Source organism: Dreissena polymorpha, chromosome 10 (assembly GCF_020536995.1).
Source record: "Dreissena polymorpha isolate Duluth1 chromosome 10, UMN_Dpol_1.0, whole genome shotgun sequence".
Classification (NCBI taxonomy): Eukaryota; Metazoa; Mollusca; class Bivalvia; order Myida; family Dreissenidae; genus Dreissena; species Dreissena polymorpha.
Window position 1 is genome coordinate 67616926 of NC_068364.1, and position 17879 is coordinate 67634804.

Here is a 17879-nt window from a genome sequence, read left to right on the forward strand (position 1 = left end):
AACTGGTGTATCATTGGCTCTACTGGCCGCAGGCCTGAAGAGCTTATGTCATGGCGTGGTTTCCGTTGTCCGTCCCTGCGTGCGTTAGACTTTTTCTTGTTTCGCGATAAAAGTCCACAGTTTTCATTCGATTCTGTTCAAACTTGTTCAGTGTCTTTATATTAATGAGGACTCAAACCCTATTGAAAATGGGTAACGTCAGAGTAAAAAGTCCAGAATTATCTCCCCTTGAATTTGACAAAATTGTGAAATAAGGCTTGTTTATGCAATAAAGCCCACAGTTTTCATCCGATTCTTTTCAAACTTGTTCAGTGCCTTTATATTAATGAGGACTCGAACCCTATTGAAAATGGGTTACATCAGAGTAAAAAGTCCAGAATTATCTCCCCTTGAATTTGAGAAAATTGTGTTTACGCAATAAAGTCCACATTTTTCATCCAATCATTTTGCACAGTGTCTTTATATGAATGATAAGTCAAACCCTTATGAAAATGAGTAATATCAGAGTTATAAGTCCCGAATTATCTCCCCTTGACTTTGAGAAAAAAATGATAATCTTTAACATTTTGCCATAACTTTTGCAATATTGAAGATAGCAACTTCATACTTGGCATGCATGTGTATCTCATGGAGCTGCACATTTTGAGTGGTGAAAGGTCAAGGTCATCCTTCAAGGTCAATGGTTAAAAAAAATCAAAGCGGCGCAGAAGGGGACATAGTGTTTCTGACAAACACATTTCTTGTTTGTTTACATATAAAGTTCTATCCTTTTGAAACTTCAACGGATGTTTTATATCATCAAGGGTCAGAACCCCATTGAGAGTGAAGACAACTTATTGTTGAAAAGAAGCCATTTGAAGTTTAAATTTTACGTTTCTTCTTGTTAATGCGATAAATTTCCCATTTTGGGTCTGTTTATTTAAAACTTACTCAGATTGTTCATACCATCAAGGGCTTGAGTCCTCTTGTGTTCTACACATTTCCATATCAACCCCCTCCCCATCTTTACATGCAACCCTGGGTAAAAATGATTTCAGCTGCAAGAGAAGAGCGGTGCGCGCATGAACTTCAAGGACAATCCCCAGGGGGAGGACGCAGACAGGACGCTCATCATACGAGGCTCAGCTGAGAATGCCCAGCGTGCAGAATGTCTGGTGCGCGAAATACTGGCTGACGTGCCTGTTCTTGTGGAAGAAGTGATCATGGTGCCTCAGTATTCCCTTGGAAGGTTAATTGGTGCGTAACATTCAGTTGACCAACTGTGACTGTCAAGGATTGAATTGTCAATTATTGGTGTATATTTAAATGTGTAATAATAGCTATATTAATATTATTTAGTGGTCAAATTCATTTTTTATTCATTAAAAAAAACTATTTTTACAACGGTAGGCCACAGTTTGAGATCTTGTTATAGAGAAAATATCAAGGTGTCACACACAATGAGATGAAAAAGTGTTGGATAGACACACTTATTTCAGGGTGATGTTGTTTCTTTGTTGAACAGACATGCCTTTTCTACTTGCCCTCTTGTCAGAGTCTGTTTTGGTATTAGGTTCACATTATTTGAGCCGCGTTCTGAGAAAACTGGGCATAATGCGTGTGCGTAAAGTTTCGTCCCAGATTAGCCTGTGCAGTCCCCACAGGCCAATGAGGGACGACACCTTCCACTTAAACTAGATTTTCAGTAAATAGGGACTAACTTTAAACTAAAAATACCATTAAAGTGAAAGTTTCGTCCCTGATTAGTCTGTGGGGACTGCACAGGCTAATCAGGGAAGACACTTTCCGCCTAAATTGGATTTTTGCTAAGAAGAGACTTCATTTAAACGAAAAAAATTATAAAAGCGGAAAGTGTCGTCCCTGATTAGCCTGTGCAGTCCGCACAGGCTAATATGGGACAACACATTACGCACATTCATTAAGCCTAGTTTTCTCAGAACACGACTTTAATATCTCTTACATTTAAAACATTTATTCCCTATATTGAAATGTCATCCTTTTGACCAAGTTTGGTAACTCATGTTAGAAATTTGTCACTGTTACTTTAAGGGCCATTAAAATTAGAATGGATACATAAACATTATATAAAGAGGTTAAAGCTCTTCAAACTTAGATATTTGCATACATCATAAGTAAGTGTAGGTTAATTTTACACCCACAACGTGGATTGCATTGTAGCAAATTGAATTATCGTAATAAACTTCATAATGATACCTTGTATCCAGACCAAGCTATGGATTGCATATAGGTTGCATGGGGTCAAGATCATATTGAGTAAATACAGAAATATATTTTGCGCTGAATAATTCAAAAATACATGGAGCAATATTTTATAGTATATAAATATATGTACATACTTAATACCCAGTCCTTGCCAAGGTTGAATGTGGCATGCATAAGGTCAAGGTGATGTTGCTGTGACATAAAATGAGTAGCATTCTAAGAAAACTGTGCATAATGCATGTGCGTAAAGTGTTGTCCCAGTTTAGCCTGTGCAATCCGCACAGGCTAATCAGGGACGACACTTTCCACTGTTATGACTTTTTTTGTTTAAATGGAGTCTCTTGAATTTTAGCAAAAATCCAATTTAGGCTGAAAGTGCCGTCCATGATTAGTCTGTGCAGACTGCACAGGCTAATCTGGGACGACACTTTACGCACATGCATTTTGCAAAGTTTTCTCAGAACTCGACCCAAAAAGAAAAAAATGAAATTCACTGGATAATGAAAAATCAGGAAGTTATTATGCAACTACATGCATAGCTGTGGTCCATGAAAACAATGTGGTTGTGCTGATTGGAGCAAGGTCACTGATACTTATTATAGTTAAATGATTACCACTCAATAATTCAATAAATAATTGAGCTTTTGTATAGAAACTACGTTAACCCAGACCCAGCATGGGATTGCCTTTATGGTCTGGTTTCATGGTCAAAGTCACTGTTAGTATATATAGATACGTATTTTGAAGCTTTATTAGTACCTTACAAATTAAATGTAATTTAAAGACCTTTCTTACCATATGCAAGTTTTAAAGGCTTCATTTCCAATCCTTAGATACTGATGAGCAGCAAACAGCATAAAACCTGAACAGACTGTGACTTACTCCGAGGCTGTTCTGGTTGTATGCTGTTTGCACATAGCCATTTTCATTTTGCTTCTGAGTGGGAATGGGTTAAGTATGGTTTGTACTCAGTAACTTGAAATTACATATTGGGCAGTTGACATGAATCTGTAGGACACATAGATTGAGCTATTGTGATGGAAGCATATGCTATAATTAGCTAGTACTAAAATAACTAAAACTTGATACACAAACAATTCGGTTAAGAAAAAAACAGTGTGGTTGGTCCTACTTCAGCTGACAGAAGTGCCATGTTTACTCCCAGACACAATACAATTTAGATTAAGAAATAGTTAACTCAGTATTGTATAGGTATTTTTGTTCAGAAAGGTGGAAAATTAATTTAAATATGTTCAGGTTATACTGCAATCTATTCTTTGTAACTGTAATTGTAGTTAATTGATTTGCTTTTTTAATGAAACTCTCTTATTTACTGCTAGGAAAAGGTGGGGAGGTTGTTCGGCAGATGCAGAGGTCTTCCAGCTGCAAGATCTACATAGAGCGTACCACAGGCCCTAACAAGGATCAGCCAAGGAAGGTCACTCTTACAGGCACTACAGAACAAATCGTGATTGCAAAGGTAAGTCACTCATACAGGCACTACAGATCAAATCGGGTTTGCAAAGGTAAGTCACTCTTACAGGCACTACAGATCAAATCCTGTTTGCAAAGGTAAGTCACTCATACAGGCACTACAGATCAAATCCTGTTTGCAAAGGTAAGTCACTCATACAGGCACTACAGATCAAATCGGGTTTGCAAAGGTAAGTCACTCATACAGGCACTACAGATCAAATCCTGTTTGCAAAGGTAAGTCACTCATACAGGCACTACAGATCAAATCGGGTTTGCAAAGGTAAGTCATTCATACAGGCACTACAGATCAAATCGGGTTTGCAAAGGTAAGTCACTCATACAGGCACTACAGATCAAATCCTGTTTGCAAAGGTAAGTCACTCATACAGGCACTACAGATCAAATCCTGTTTGCAAAGGTAAGTCACTCATACAGGCACTACAGATCAAATCCTGTTTGCAAAGGTAAGTCACTCATACAGGCACTACAGATCAAATCCTGTTTGCAAAGGTAAGTCACTCATACAGGCACTACAGATCACAACCTGTTTGCAAAGGTAAGTCACTCATACAGGCACTACAGATCAAATCCTGTTTGCAAAGGTAAGTCACTCATACAGGCACTACAGATCAAATCGGGTTTGCAAAGGTAAGTCACTCATACAGGCACTACAGATCAAATCGGGTTTGCAAAGGTAAGTCACTCATACAGGCACTACAGATCAAATCCTGTTTGCAAAGGTAAGTCACTCATACAGGCACTACAGATCAAATCCTGTTTGCAAAGGTAAGTCACTCATACAGGCACTACAGATCAAATCCTGTTTGCAAAGGTAAGTCACTCATACAGGCACTACAGATCAAATCGGGTTTGCAAAGGTCGGTCACTCATACAGGCACTACAGATCAAATCGGGTTTGCAAAGGTAAGTCACTCATACAGGCACTACAGATCAAATCGGGTTTGCAAAGGTAAGTCACTCATACAGGCACTACAGATCAAATCGGGTTTGCAAAGGTAAGTCACTCATACAGGCACTACAGATCAAATCCTGTTTGCAAAGGTAAGTCACTCATACAGGCACTACAGATAAAATCGGGTTTGCAAAGGTAAGTCACTCATACAGGCACTACAGATCAAATCCTGTTTGCAAAGGTAAGTCACTCATACAGGCACTACAGATCAAATCGGGTTTGCAAAGGTAAGTCACTCATACAGGCACTACAGATCAAATCGGGTTTGCAAAGGTAAGTCACTCATACAGGCACTACAGATCAAATCGGGTTTGCAAAGGTAAGTCACTCATACAGGCACTACAGATCAAATCGGGTTTGCAAAGGTAAGTCACTCATACAGGCACTACAGATCAAATCCTGTTTGCAAAGGTAAGTCACTCATACAGGCACTACAGATCAAATCGAGTTTGCAAAGGTAAGTCACTCATACAGGCACTACAGATCAAATCGGGTTTGCAAAGGTAAGTCACTCATACAGGCACTACAGATCAAATCCTGTTTGCAAAGGTGAGTCACTCATACAGGCACTACAGATCACAACCTGTTTGCAAAGGTAAGTCACTCATACAGGCACTACAGATCAAATCCTGTTTGCAAAGGTGAGTCACTCATACAGGCACTACAGATCACAACCTGTTTGCAAAGGTAAGTCACTCATACAGGCACTACAGATCAAATCCTGTTTGCAAAGGTGAGTCACTCATACAGGCACTACAGATCACAACCTGTTTGCAAAGGTAAGTCACTCATACAGGCACTACAGATCACAACCTGTTTGCAAAGGTAAGTCACTCATACAGGCACTACAGATCACAACCTGTTTGCAAAGGTAAGTCACTCATACAGGCACTACAGATCAAATCGGGTTTGCAAAGGTGAGTCACTCATACAGGCACTACAGATCACAACCTGTTTGCAAAGGTAAGTCACTCATACAGGCACTACAGATCAAATCCTGTTTGCAAAGGTGAGTCACTCATACAGGCACTACAGATCACAACCTGTTTGCAAAGGTAAGTCACTCATACAGGCACTACAGATCAAATCCTGTTTGCAAAGGTGAGTCACTCATACAGGCACTACAGATCACAACCTGTTTGCAAAGGTAAGTCACTCATACAGGCACTACAGATCACAACCTGTTTGCAAAGGTAAGTCACTCATACAGGCACTACAGATCAAATCCTGTTTGCAAAGGTGAGTCACTCATACAGGCACTACAGATCACAACCTGTTTGCAAAGGTAAGTCACTCATACAGGCACTACAGATCAAATCGGGTTTGCAAAGGTAAGTCACTCATACAGGCACTACAGATCAAAACCTGTTTGCAAAGGTGAGTCACTCATACAGGCACTACAGATCAAATCCTGTTTGCAAAGGTGAGTCACTCATACAGGCACTACAGATCACAACCTGTTTGCAAAGGTAAGTCACTCATACAGGCACTACAGATCACAACCTGTTTGCAAAGGTGAGTCACTCATACAGGCACTACAGATCAAATCGGGTTTGCAAAGGTAAGTCACTCATACAGGCACTACAGATCAAATCCTGTTTGCAAAGGTAAGTCACTCATACAGGCACTACAGATCACAACCTGTTTGCAAAGGTGAGTCACTCATACAGGCACTACAGATCACAACCTGTTTGCAAAGGTAAGTCACTCATACAGGCACTACAGATCACAACCTGTTTGCAAAGGTGAGTCACTCATACAGGCACTACAGATCACAACCTGTTTGCAAAGGTAAGTCACTCATACAGGCACTACAGATCAAATCCTGTTTGCAAAGGTAAGTCACTCATACAGGCACTACAGATCACAACCTGTTTGCAAAGGTAAGTCACTCATACAGGCACTACAGATCAAATCCTGTTTGCAAAGGTAAGTCACTCATACAGGCACTACATATCACAACCTGTTTGCAAAGGTGAGTCACTCATACAGGCACTACAGATCACAACCTGTTTGCAAAGGTAAGTCACTCATACAGGCACTACAGATCACAACCTGTTTGCAAAGGTGAGTCACTCATACAGGCACTACAGATCACAACCTGTTTGCAAAGGTAAGTCACTCATACAGGCACTACAGATCAAATCCTGTTTGCAAAGGTGAGTCACTCATACAGGCACTACAGATCACAACCTGTTTGCAAAGGTAAGTCACTCATACAGGCACTACAGATCAAATCGGGTTTGCAAAGGTAAGTCACTCATACAGGCACTACAGATCAAATCCTGTTTGCAAAGGTAAGTCACTCATACAGGCACTACAGATAAAATCGGGTTTGCAAAGGTAAGTCACTCATACAGGCACTACAGATCAAATCCTGTTTGCAAAGGTAAGTCACTCATACAGGCACTACAGATCAAATCGGGTTTGCAAAGGTAAGTCACTCATACAGGCACTACAGATCAAATCGGGTTTGCAAAGGTAAGTCACTCATACAGGCACTACAGATCAAATCCTGTTTGCAAAGGTAAGTCACTCATACAGGCACTACAGATCAAATCCTGTTTGCAAAGGTAAGTCACTCATACAGGCACTACAGATCAAATCGGGTTTGCAAAGGTAAGTCACTCATACAGGCACTACAGATCAAATCCTGTTTGCAAAGGTAAGTCACTCATACAGGCACTACAGATCAAATCGGGTTTGCAAAGGTAAGTCATCTCTGTATGTAGATGATAATCTTTCCATCACAGATAATTATGCAATGTTTGATGCAGTCCATATTTTTATCGAAGGCTCAGGAAGGTTCAGATTGGTATAACTATCGGTTCTCTAAGTTTTAACATTTGTTTTCATAAACAGTTTCTTTTATCATAATCACAAGAGCAATATATTTTTTCTTAAACATTGTTTCAACATGTTTAAACAACTTTGGTTCCAATCATACATATAAACGTTTAAACTCAAATGATTATTCAAATGTTTTGTGTTTAGAATGCAAATACCACCACTATGTTTAAACCAAAGGTAAGTCACTCTTACAGGCACTACAGAGCAAATCGTGTTTGAAAAGGTATGTCACTCATGCAGGCACTACAGAGCAAATCCTGTCTACCTTTGATATGTTTTGTTATTTAAAATGACTTGATCACAGTTCGGAAAAAATGTGCTTTTTGAAAACAAGAATAAGCCTGGTATGCATTAAGTTTGTACAAGCAAAATGAGGATCTTGACTTATAGAAATGTGTTAAATATTTGTTCATTAACAGATAATAATCATTTGAATCGATGATTTAGTAAAACGTTTGTAACACTTTTCCTGGATAACATGAAAAATATTTTGAGTATTATTATTGCCAGTATGTTTGCCTACAAATATAAATGGCTGTGCAACCCTGGAATGGATTTTGCTTCCAGAGAACCCTGGTTCGAATCCCTGAGAAAGAATAATTTTTGTGCAACATTCTTTTTTATTAGTTAAGCATATTAAAAAATGTTATCAATTGTTTAAGTAAAAATATTTAAATACATTTTTCAAAAACACACAAATATGCAAACAATTCCCACTGAAGTGCAGCATGTTTGTTTTACATAATAATATACATATCAAAGGTATCTTGTGTGGGATTGTAAATATCTGTCACTCAGCGTTCTAGATAAGATGCGTATCAGTGGAATGTACGCATGAGAAATATCAAGATACGCTCAATTTATGATTTCCCTGCGTACATTTAAGCAAGCCAATCTGGACTTACGCAAATGATGTAAATTCTCTGCGTACAACGTTAACAAAAAATATAAACAGCTGATTGTCTTTCGCCAAATATGAGACTGGTTATCATAAAAATTAAAGCTTATTTATGCGCTGGATTGTAGAAATAGTTAGCCAGTCGATATGTATACTCTGTATCATCTAGACGCATGGTAAATTTAGTATTGATTTTTTTAACAGACTGAGTCAAGCGCTTATGTGTTTATTAAATTACATGAAGAGGTCAGCGTGGCTTCTTTGAAGCGAAAAAATATTACTTCTCAAAGTAAAATTAATTCTTTTTATAAGGCAAAAGTTGTATCGAGTAAAAACATTGTACTGCAATTACTGAATGATTTAATGCCCTCTGTTTTCAAATAAAAAAGGACACATTTAAACGCTAATAAAACAACTGTTGAAAGTTTGCAAAACAGTTTTCGGTGGCTCACGGTGATGGATGATAAGGACGAAGTTTATCTTAAATATAAAATCTGCCAACATTACAATACAAGGCTGATAATGTTTGGCCTATAAACCTAGGACCCTTAAAAAACAAGAAACACTTTAAGAAACCCACTACTATGACGGAATACACATTATTAATGGTTTATTGTGTTTAACATGATTAAAGTATTGTGTCTGTACCCTGGCTATATTCTTGTTTTACTTTTAGCAAATAACCCTTCAAGCATGGCAACATTTGACCATTTACCCCCATGCTTTGAAAAGTGGGGGTATTTACCCCCATGGGTCGAAAATTATCTATAACGCTGGTTCCTCAAAGGTAAATGTAATGATCAACTCGGCATTTTGGGTCGGACAACATTAACCTCCCCAGGGTTCAGTATTTACTATGCTGTTGGACCGTCTATGATATTGTTATAATTTAAAAAGGTTCAATATGAATTCTTTTACTATATGTGTATGTTTACAATACAATTGCAGTGAAATAGCATGAATAATTCAGGGCAACAGATAAGGTTCGTTTAATTGTTTTTACAATTTGTATTTGACAGAAAACGAATTGAAATTAAAAATCAATCTTACAGTCTAAACGATTATGAAAATGGAAAACGACTTGAAATCGATTCTTCGCCGTTTTAGTTGTTCCGTTTTCCGCCGTACCGCGTTGAATTATAATCAGTGTATTGTAACCTTTAGTGCGGCCGTAATACTTTCAATCAAAGGTGCGAATGTTTCCTGTTATGATTCACACCTTCTATACGGTATAATTCACACCTATTCCTCCTATATATTATCAGTGGGACGAAATGTCCAATTCCCTGCTACACAAATATCAGTGGCATGAACTGGTGGTTGCACGAAACGTCCAGCACCCTATTTGGCCGGTGTAAATAAAACAAGTTACTTCCCCTGAAATAAGTTCTGGAAAAGGTTCTCTGTTAAACGCGATCGGGTTAAGAAACTTTCATAAACGGCGTGCAAGCCCAATAATTTACAATTTGTTACGAGACCCAAACCGTAAGAAAAGACATTGTGAAGAGTAAACAATCACATTTAATAGCGCAGGTGGTGACAGATTCTGAAATATTCAGCTCAAAACACCGCTGTGATTTCGTGGCTCAAAAACTAACAACATCATGATTTCCACTGGCTTGACATTGATGGAGAGGATTTGGCAATGTGAGTATGATCTGAGACTGAAAGGCAGGAGTTTTGAAACTGATTTAAACAAAATGACTCCATCATCCATTTGTCAATATACAATTAGTACTAATATTTAGTTTAGTTTAAACATATTGTATTTCAAGAACGATCATATTATATACAAAGTATGCATACATAGTAACAATTGATTTACATGTTCCAAAAATGGATAAGAACGAAAGACCAAGTATTGTATTATGTTCTTATCGGTACATATTTTTTGCAGGATTGTAACTTTACCATTCAGTAGGTGGTTATAATTTTTGAGTAAACATGCAATAAGGCGTTTTAAACTAATATTTACAAACAACCATTGTCACTGTGAATTTATTATGACTTAATTGGAATAAGAATTGTTGGGAATTATCAATATCTATAAATGAAGCACTAATCTGATCCAGAAATATATGTACGCTTTGATCAAATTGTTAAAAAAAACTAATTGACAAATAGTTTTGAGGGAAAAAAACTAATTGTTACTAAAAGCTTGCAGTGAAATCTAATTGACCCAAAATCTTATCTGTTGCCCTGATAATTATGCTCCTTTAACCCTTTACCACTAGATACGTATTTTGACGCATTTGTAGTCCCTTAGAAAGTTATATTTAATTAAAGGCCTCATACATGTAGATACTGATGAGCAGCAAACAGCAGATTAAAACCTGAACAGACTGCAAGCTACTCTCAGGCTGTTCTGGTTTTATGTTGTTTGCACAAATCCATTTTCACTTTGCTTCTGAGTGGGAAAGGGTTAATTATCCAATCTTATGACTGTGCATTATATATAAGGGCCCTGGGTTTTGTCACATCTATAGAATTTTTGTTCACAAGAATTTCAAAGAGTGAGACATTTCATTAGGCATTGAGGTGTGCCATAAATCTCATGATATCTCACTTGTGAGTGGTACTTGTGAGATATGAAATGAGCCGCTGCACTCAGTGTTGTCCCAGATAAGCATTGTGCAGTCCACACAGGCTAATCAAGGACAACACTCTCCGCCTAAACTTGATTTTTGCTAAGAAGATACTGTCTTGAAACAAAAAATATAATTAAAAAAGAAAGTTTCATCTCTGATTTGCCTGTGCAGACTACACAGGTTAATCTGTGAGGACACTTTACGCACATGCATTACAGGGCTCTCAATCTATCAAATCTGCAGCCGAAATAGGCTGCAGTCCCCCACCTGAAAAGTATACTTTTTCCCCTTTTGGGGGGAAAAATTTCCCCCTGAAATTAAAAAAAAAAAATGTTTTTTTTTCTAATAAGATGTGTCTCATGATTATTAGTCCCCTACCGGTTTCACCGGAGGGGACTTATGGTTTGTGCTCAGTCTGTCTGTCAGTCAGTCAGTCCGTCACACTTTTCTGGATCCTGCGATAACGCTAAAAGTTCATGAAACTTGGAACATGGATAGATGTCAATATGGACATTATGCACATCATTTCATTTCGTTCCTCTGTCAAAAATTCTGAATGCTATGGCAACAAATAGACTAGAAATACTGCTGAAAATGGTGGTTTTCTGGATCCTGCGATAACTATTAAAGTTTTTAGTATTTCTTCATGAAACTTGAAATATGGATAGATGGCAATATGGACATTATGCACGTCATTTAATTTTGTTCCTACGTCAAAAATTCTGGTTGCTATGGCAACAAATATATAAAAAAATATTCTGAAAATGGTGGAATTTCTGACAATGGTGGAGCCGGTAGGGGACTTATATTGCTTGACAATAGTCTTGTTATATCTCAATTATTTTAATTTAATCTTGTCAAACATACTCAACTAGCAATGGCGCGGCAGAGGCCGACGCCTATCCCCACGCCGCATGTTTGACCCAGGGGTGCCCCAGGGTTGGTAATGGGGCCATGCATAGCTGAGATTGACCGTATTGTCTTAAGAGAAGTTCAGTATCAATAAGAAGTATATCGGTGTAGAAATGAAGAAATTATAGTAAAAGGCAATTTTGGGTGGGTGTGGCCTATGTGGGCGGGGCACCGCAGGGTTGGTAATGGGGCCATGCATAGTTTAGATTGTCAGTATTGTCATAAGAGAAGTTCAGTATCAATTTGAAGTGAATCGGTGTAGAAATGAAGAAATTATAGTTAAAGGCCATTTTGGGTGGGTTTGGTCTATGTGGGCGGGCACCCCAGGGTTGGTAATGGGGCCATGCATAGTTGAGATTGACCGTGTTGTCATAAGAGAGGTTCAGTATCAATTTGAAGTGAATCAGTGTAGAAATAAAGAAATTATAGTAAAAGGCAATCTTGGGTGGGTATGGTCTATGTGGGCGGGGCGCCGAAGGGTTGGTTATGAAGCCATGCATAGTTGAGATTGACCATATTGTCATAAGAGAGGTTCAGTATCAATTTGAAGTAAATTGGTGTAGAAATGAAGAAGTTAATGTAAAATAACCTAAAACAATGAGTGAAAATCTCTGACCTGGCCCTACCCCAACTCCCATAACTTTTGACCCAGGGTTCAGATCAAAATTCCAAATAGTGCAGGGTCGCACATATGCTCATAGCTACCATGTGTGTAAGTTTCAAGGTTCTAGTGCTAATAGTGTAGCAGGAGATAGTGGCCAGGACGAACGGACAGATGGACGGACTAAGACAGAGATCAATACAAAATCCCCACTTTTCTCCGAAAAACGTGGGGATAATTATGAAAAAACAAATAAATATAGTGCAAACATGTACAAATGTAATAATGAGAGAGTTAGTAAAAAATCCCCCCAAAAGCGAAACCGCGAAAATTCCTCCTCATGAGGGTAGTGGCCCGCTTCCCCTAAAATGGATTGAGGGCCCTGCATTAAATCCCCTTTTCAAAGAGCACAGAAAAATGTATTATTCTTAACATTGTCTTCAGTATCATATGACATTTATCTGTTTCATCCAATACAGTGTTTTAACAGTTCTAACACAGATTTTTTTTTATTGGTTGGTAGATTTTTTTTAATCCCTAATTAATCAAATGTACTGTTGATGTGTATTTTTCGGCTTCTCAATAAGAAAACAAGGAGACCTTTTTTTCTCTCAATATGGATTTTTCTCAATTATGACACTAATATTTTTCATTGGGAAAGGGTCGGAAAGTCAGACGGATAAGAGCAGTAAAACAAGACCTGTGTATACACCTTCACGTGGTTGGTGTGCATTCACCAGCCGTAGCGCTGTAAATCTCTGATGTTGGTCAAGTTTGGGTATACTCTTTGTGGTACTAAACAAATGTGAATGTGATGTACATGTACAATGAATGCGCAAAAAATCGTGATCAAACTGGATTTTGTGACGAAAGTCTAGTACAATAATATGATGGATCACAATATAAAACAAGATCTGCAGTGTTTAATTTTGTTTTTATACTTATAAGCTTGACGTAAAATGCTTTTTCTATGAAAACGCAATACATTGCATATTTAAATATTTGATAAGTATTTTATGAATTGTGTTTTATGGTTTTTCAAACATTCCTAACAACAGACCATGTGGTCCCTGTCATTTGTGCAATGGTCATTACTTCATGATATCCTCAAGGAAAACCCAAAATGCTTTCAGCTGGGTATTGAGTCTTCTTTGTTTAATGGTTGTCAAAACCTGTGACAAATTTGACAAAGGTACTGTAACAGAGTGAAACAAGAAACCCGCAGTTTTACTTGTTACTTAAATAAATATGTTATTCTGATATGGGCAATGAAAATATTTTATCACAGAAGACATGTTTCATGAACATGGTATAAATATATTTTAAGTAATTTATGTTGGTCAAAAGTTAGTCAATAATTGCCACTCATCTTCAGCAAAATGAATGTGCTGATATGTGTCTATTAGAATGCATACGGTATGTCCTTATATTACTTAAATGAGTCGCGTTCTGAGAAAACTGGGCATAATGCATGTGCGTAAAGTGTCATCCCAGATTAACCTGGGCAGTCCGCACAGGCTAATCAGGGATGACACTTTCTGCCTAAATTGGATTTTTGCTAAGAAGAGACTTCATTAAAATAAAAAATGTCATAAAAGCGGCAAGTGTTGTCCCTGATTATACACAATTCCCAGTTTTCTCAGAATATGGCTTAAATTTAACTCTTTTTTTTCCTGGGGAAGTTCATACCGCTCTAATAATGATACCTGCAGAGATTTCTCCTGCTATTGTAATTAGAGAAATAAAAAGGTCTCTTCTTCAATCCATGGGAAAAAGATGCCTATGTAACATAACTACTTAATTAACAACTATTTGCCTATATCTCCCAATATTTTATGTTTAATGGTATGTTTGGGGTCAAAACCACAATATTGTCAGGAACTCAATGGTTACCAAGGTAACATTTTATTTCAATACAGTTTTATGTATTTCTCTTCATATAAATACTGTTGAAAGTTTTCCTCCAACTGGGCAATTTGTAATGTGTTCTAGACATTACTAAACATTTTGTCTTTTATTAAGAACTTCAAATCCTACATTTTTTTAAATTAAGAAGATAAATCATTTTACTTTACACCTCTTTGTCAAAGGTTTTCGAGTCAAGCAATAAGATTATGCAACCACTTGCTTTTGTTTGACACTACAAATTCTATCCTAAGATTGGTAAACACAATTCTTGATAGACAAACTTATACCGGAAAATAGACTTCAGCCAAAATAAGACCGCTTCCAACTGCAGACCAGTTGAAATCCTCCAAAATTCCACATTTAAGCCTAAATAATATTTATTGTTATTATTTATTGTATGAAACAGTTCATAATCAGTTTTAAATCACTGATATTCTCCCATAAAAGCACTAAATAAACATAAATATAATTGTTTTTCAGGCATTGATTCAGGAGCAGTTATACGAAGAAGAACAGTTCAGAGCCCGAACAGCAGTTTCTGCAGCCAACAAGGAACCAAGAATACAGAGGCAACCCAATAAACATGGGGTTTCAAAAGTGCAAGGTTGGTTCTTGTGTGTTTAAGGAGACTTGTAAATAGGGGTAGACTAGTAAACATGGGGCTTCTTTACCCTTTGCATGCTGGGAAATTTGTCGTCTGCTAAAATGTCGTCTGCTGAATTTCTAAAATTAGCATTTTCTTCGATTTTTTTTTCAAAGAATGCTATCAGAATAGCAAACAGTTTGGATCCTAATGAGACGCCACGTTTTGTGGCGTCTCATCTGGATCCAAACTGTTTGCAAAGGCCTTTAAAATTCAGTTCCCGCACTGAAAGGGTTAATTTTAATTACCAGGTGAGTTCCTTTGTGTATAAAGTAGACAGATAACACATAGTAAACCTGTGGCCTCAAAAGCACAAAGTCAGTTATTGTTATATCATTATAAAAAGTATGAATTCAAAACATCCAGGTTAGTTATGGGATGTTCTGCTCTTTATAAAGAGGCATGAGAAAGCTGTTCATTGGACCCAATCCCAAACTACAGTCTGGTATATGGGTGCAAATACTGTATATGGCTTTTATAATCTGATGAGCAAAACAGATAATGACACACTATTGAAATAAGTGTTTGTATGTGTATCATATTTTGAACAAAATTGAATTAGCTGATAATTATATTTTTAATGCAACATGAACACAATGTAATATTTTGATATATTTTATAATTAAGATGATGTGTTCGTAACTACAAACATGTGTTATATTTTGTATCAAATACTGTGTATTTTGGGCCAACGGCCTTTATTTACTTAATATACTGAGTTGAGTGGAGTTTAGTTTGGTAAATGTTCAGTATTACTGTTTCCTCACAAATATCATAACTACAACGAAAATTTGTGAATCTGAAACAACTTTTTTCAATTTTGTCAATTTACCCAAACGTGAAAAAGCCCCTTTAATGCATGTGCGTAAAGTGTTGTCCCAGATTAGCCTGTGAAGTCATGAATGCTTATCAGGGACAATACTCTCCTTTCTTAACAAAAATCCAGTCTCTGGGTAAATTGTGTGGGATGGCACTTTACGTACATGCATGAAGTCCCCAGAATGACACTCATGCTTTTCCCACAGGTAATGCAGGTAACACCAACACAAAGTCAAGCACAATGAATGGAGCAACCTCACCAGATGTTTCTGAATCCCAATGCTCTCGTGAAAGTGTGAGGACCATGTCCTTGCCAAAGGGACCGGAGTATCTGGAGGTGTATGTGTCAGCCATTGCTCACCCAGGGGCATTTTGGGTACAGCTTATCGGAAGTACGGCTGTCAAGTTGGACCAGTTGTCGGAAAGTATGACACGCTTCTATGAGACGACAGGAAAGGTACCATTGTCCAGCTTTTCATTATGTTATGCCTTGTGTTACATTTAGTGCATATTATATTATATTTTTGCGAGTGTTTACCTTAATATTTGGCTTTGCTACAGTGTTTGTTTTATAATAGCATCTGTCAGTGACTTAATCTTTATTTTATTGCAGAATATTGTATTATGAGGATCTTTATTAATTGCATACAAGCATACTTTTGTATCATTGGGACTTTTATTTAATTGCAGATATGGAATAATGAGATCTTAAATGAGTCAAGTTCTGAGAAAACTGGGCATAAAGCATGTGCGTAAAGTGTCGTCCCAGTCAGGGACGACACTTTCCGCCTAAATTGGTTTTTTGCTAAGAAGAGACTTCATTTTCATTTTTAATTCATAAAAGCGGAAAGTGTCTTCCATGATTAGCCTGTGCGGACTGCACAGGCTAATCCGCGACGACACTTAACGCACATGAATTATGCCCAATTTTATCAGAACACGACACATTTCATAGCAGAATAGTGTAGTTTGATGCTCTGTATGTCTGAACAGGACCTTACACTGCCCAGTGTGAAGAAAGGGGACCTGGTTGCAGCCCCGTTTGAGAATGACAACACCTGGTATCGGGCTCGTGTGATGGACGTCCAAGTCTCGGAACTCGATGTCTTCTATGTGGACTATGGTGACAGTGCTTACCTGGACGCAAGCAAAGTGAAACCTTTGAGGTGAGACTTGAAATCCGCTTGAGGAGAATTTAAAAGCCTCCTGGACAAATACCTAAGCTTGATAAAATTTGGAGAAATAGTTTTAAATTGACATTTTTATGGAGGAACACCAATATCATAAAAACATGTTTTGTGAAATGTTTCATTAGTAATAATTCAGTTATTATTCGTGGAACAATATCTATGCTCACAATGGTAAGTGATGCCAATTGAGGTTATAAAAACTACAAAAGGTTTATACCAAGTGTACCATTTAATATATATTCCATTCAGTGAACTACAAACTCATTAAATGAATTTTTGTACAAACCACATTATTTTCATTACAAAATTTCTTTAAACATTTTATGTGGATAAAGAGTCTCTGTCTCATTGGGGCTTCAAGTTTGCATGAAATATAAAAACATTGACTCTCATGTTGTTAGTTTTCTCAATAAGGAAATATCATAGAATTAATCTTTAAAAAAGTGGCAGCCATACTGCTCTATGGGTAAGATCAGTGTTGCCGCATGGACATTTAAACATTCCTCAATAATATGACCCACTTGTTTCAAATGGTTTATGAGTCCTAATTGTACCATTAAAAGATGTCCATTAAGATGATAAAGAATGTTTAAAACAATTGCAATGGCTTTTTTAACCATTTTGGGACTTTTGGCGGGAAACATGCATGATGTTGCTTTGGCTTTTTATGTGTGCTTACAAATACTATGCATTTGAGAATAAAGTTTTCTAACATATTTGTTAAGATTCTATTCATAAAGCTGGGTAGGGAGGAACTGAGGAATGCAATTTAAAAGAAAAATAGGGCCAGAACTTTAT

The 17879-nt window shown here is 37.3% G+C and overlaps 1 protein-coding gene across 1 annotated transcript in view; it reads left to right on the plus strand.

Moving 5' to 3' along the window:
• Positions 1-17879, plus strand: part of LOC127847834 (tudor and KH domain-containing protein-like) — a 56238-nt gene that overhangs the window by 28590 nt on the left and 9769 nt on the right. The window contains exons 4-8 of the mRNA XM_052380032.1: positions 1038-1236; positions 3564-3703; positions 14910-15033; positions 16098-16348; positions 16885-17057. Of these exons, the coding sequence (XP_052235992.1) occupies positions 1038-1236; positions 3564-3703; positions 14910-15033; positions 16098-16348; positions 16885-17057 (887 nt within the window). The remainder of the gene's footprint in view (positions 1-1037; positions 1237-3563; positions 3704-14909; positions 15034-16097; positions 16349-16884; positions 17058-17879) is intronic.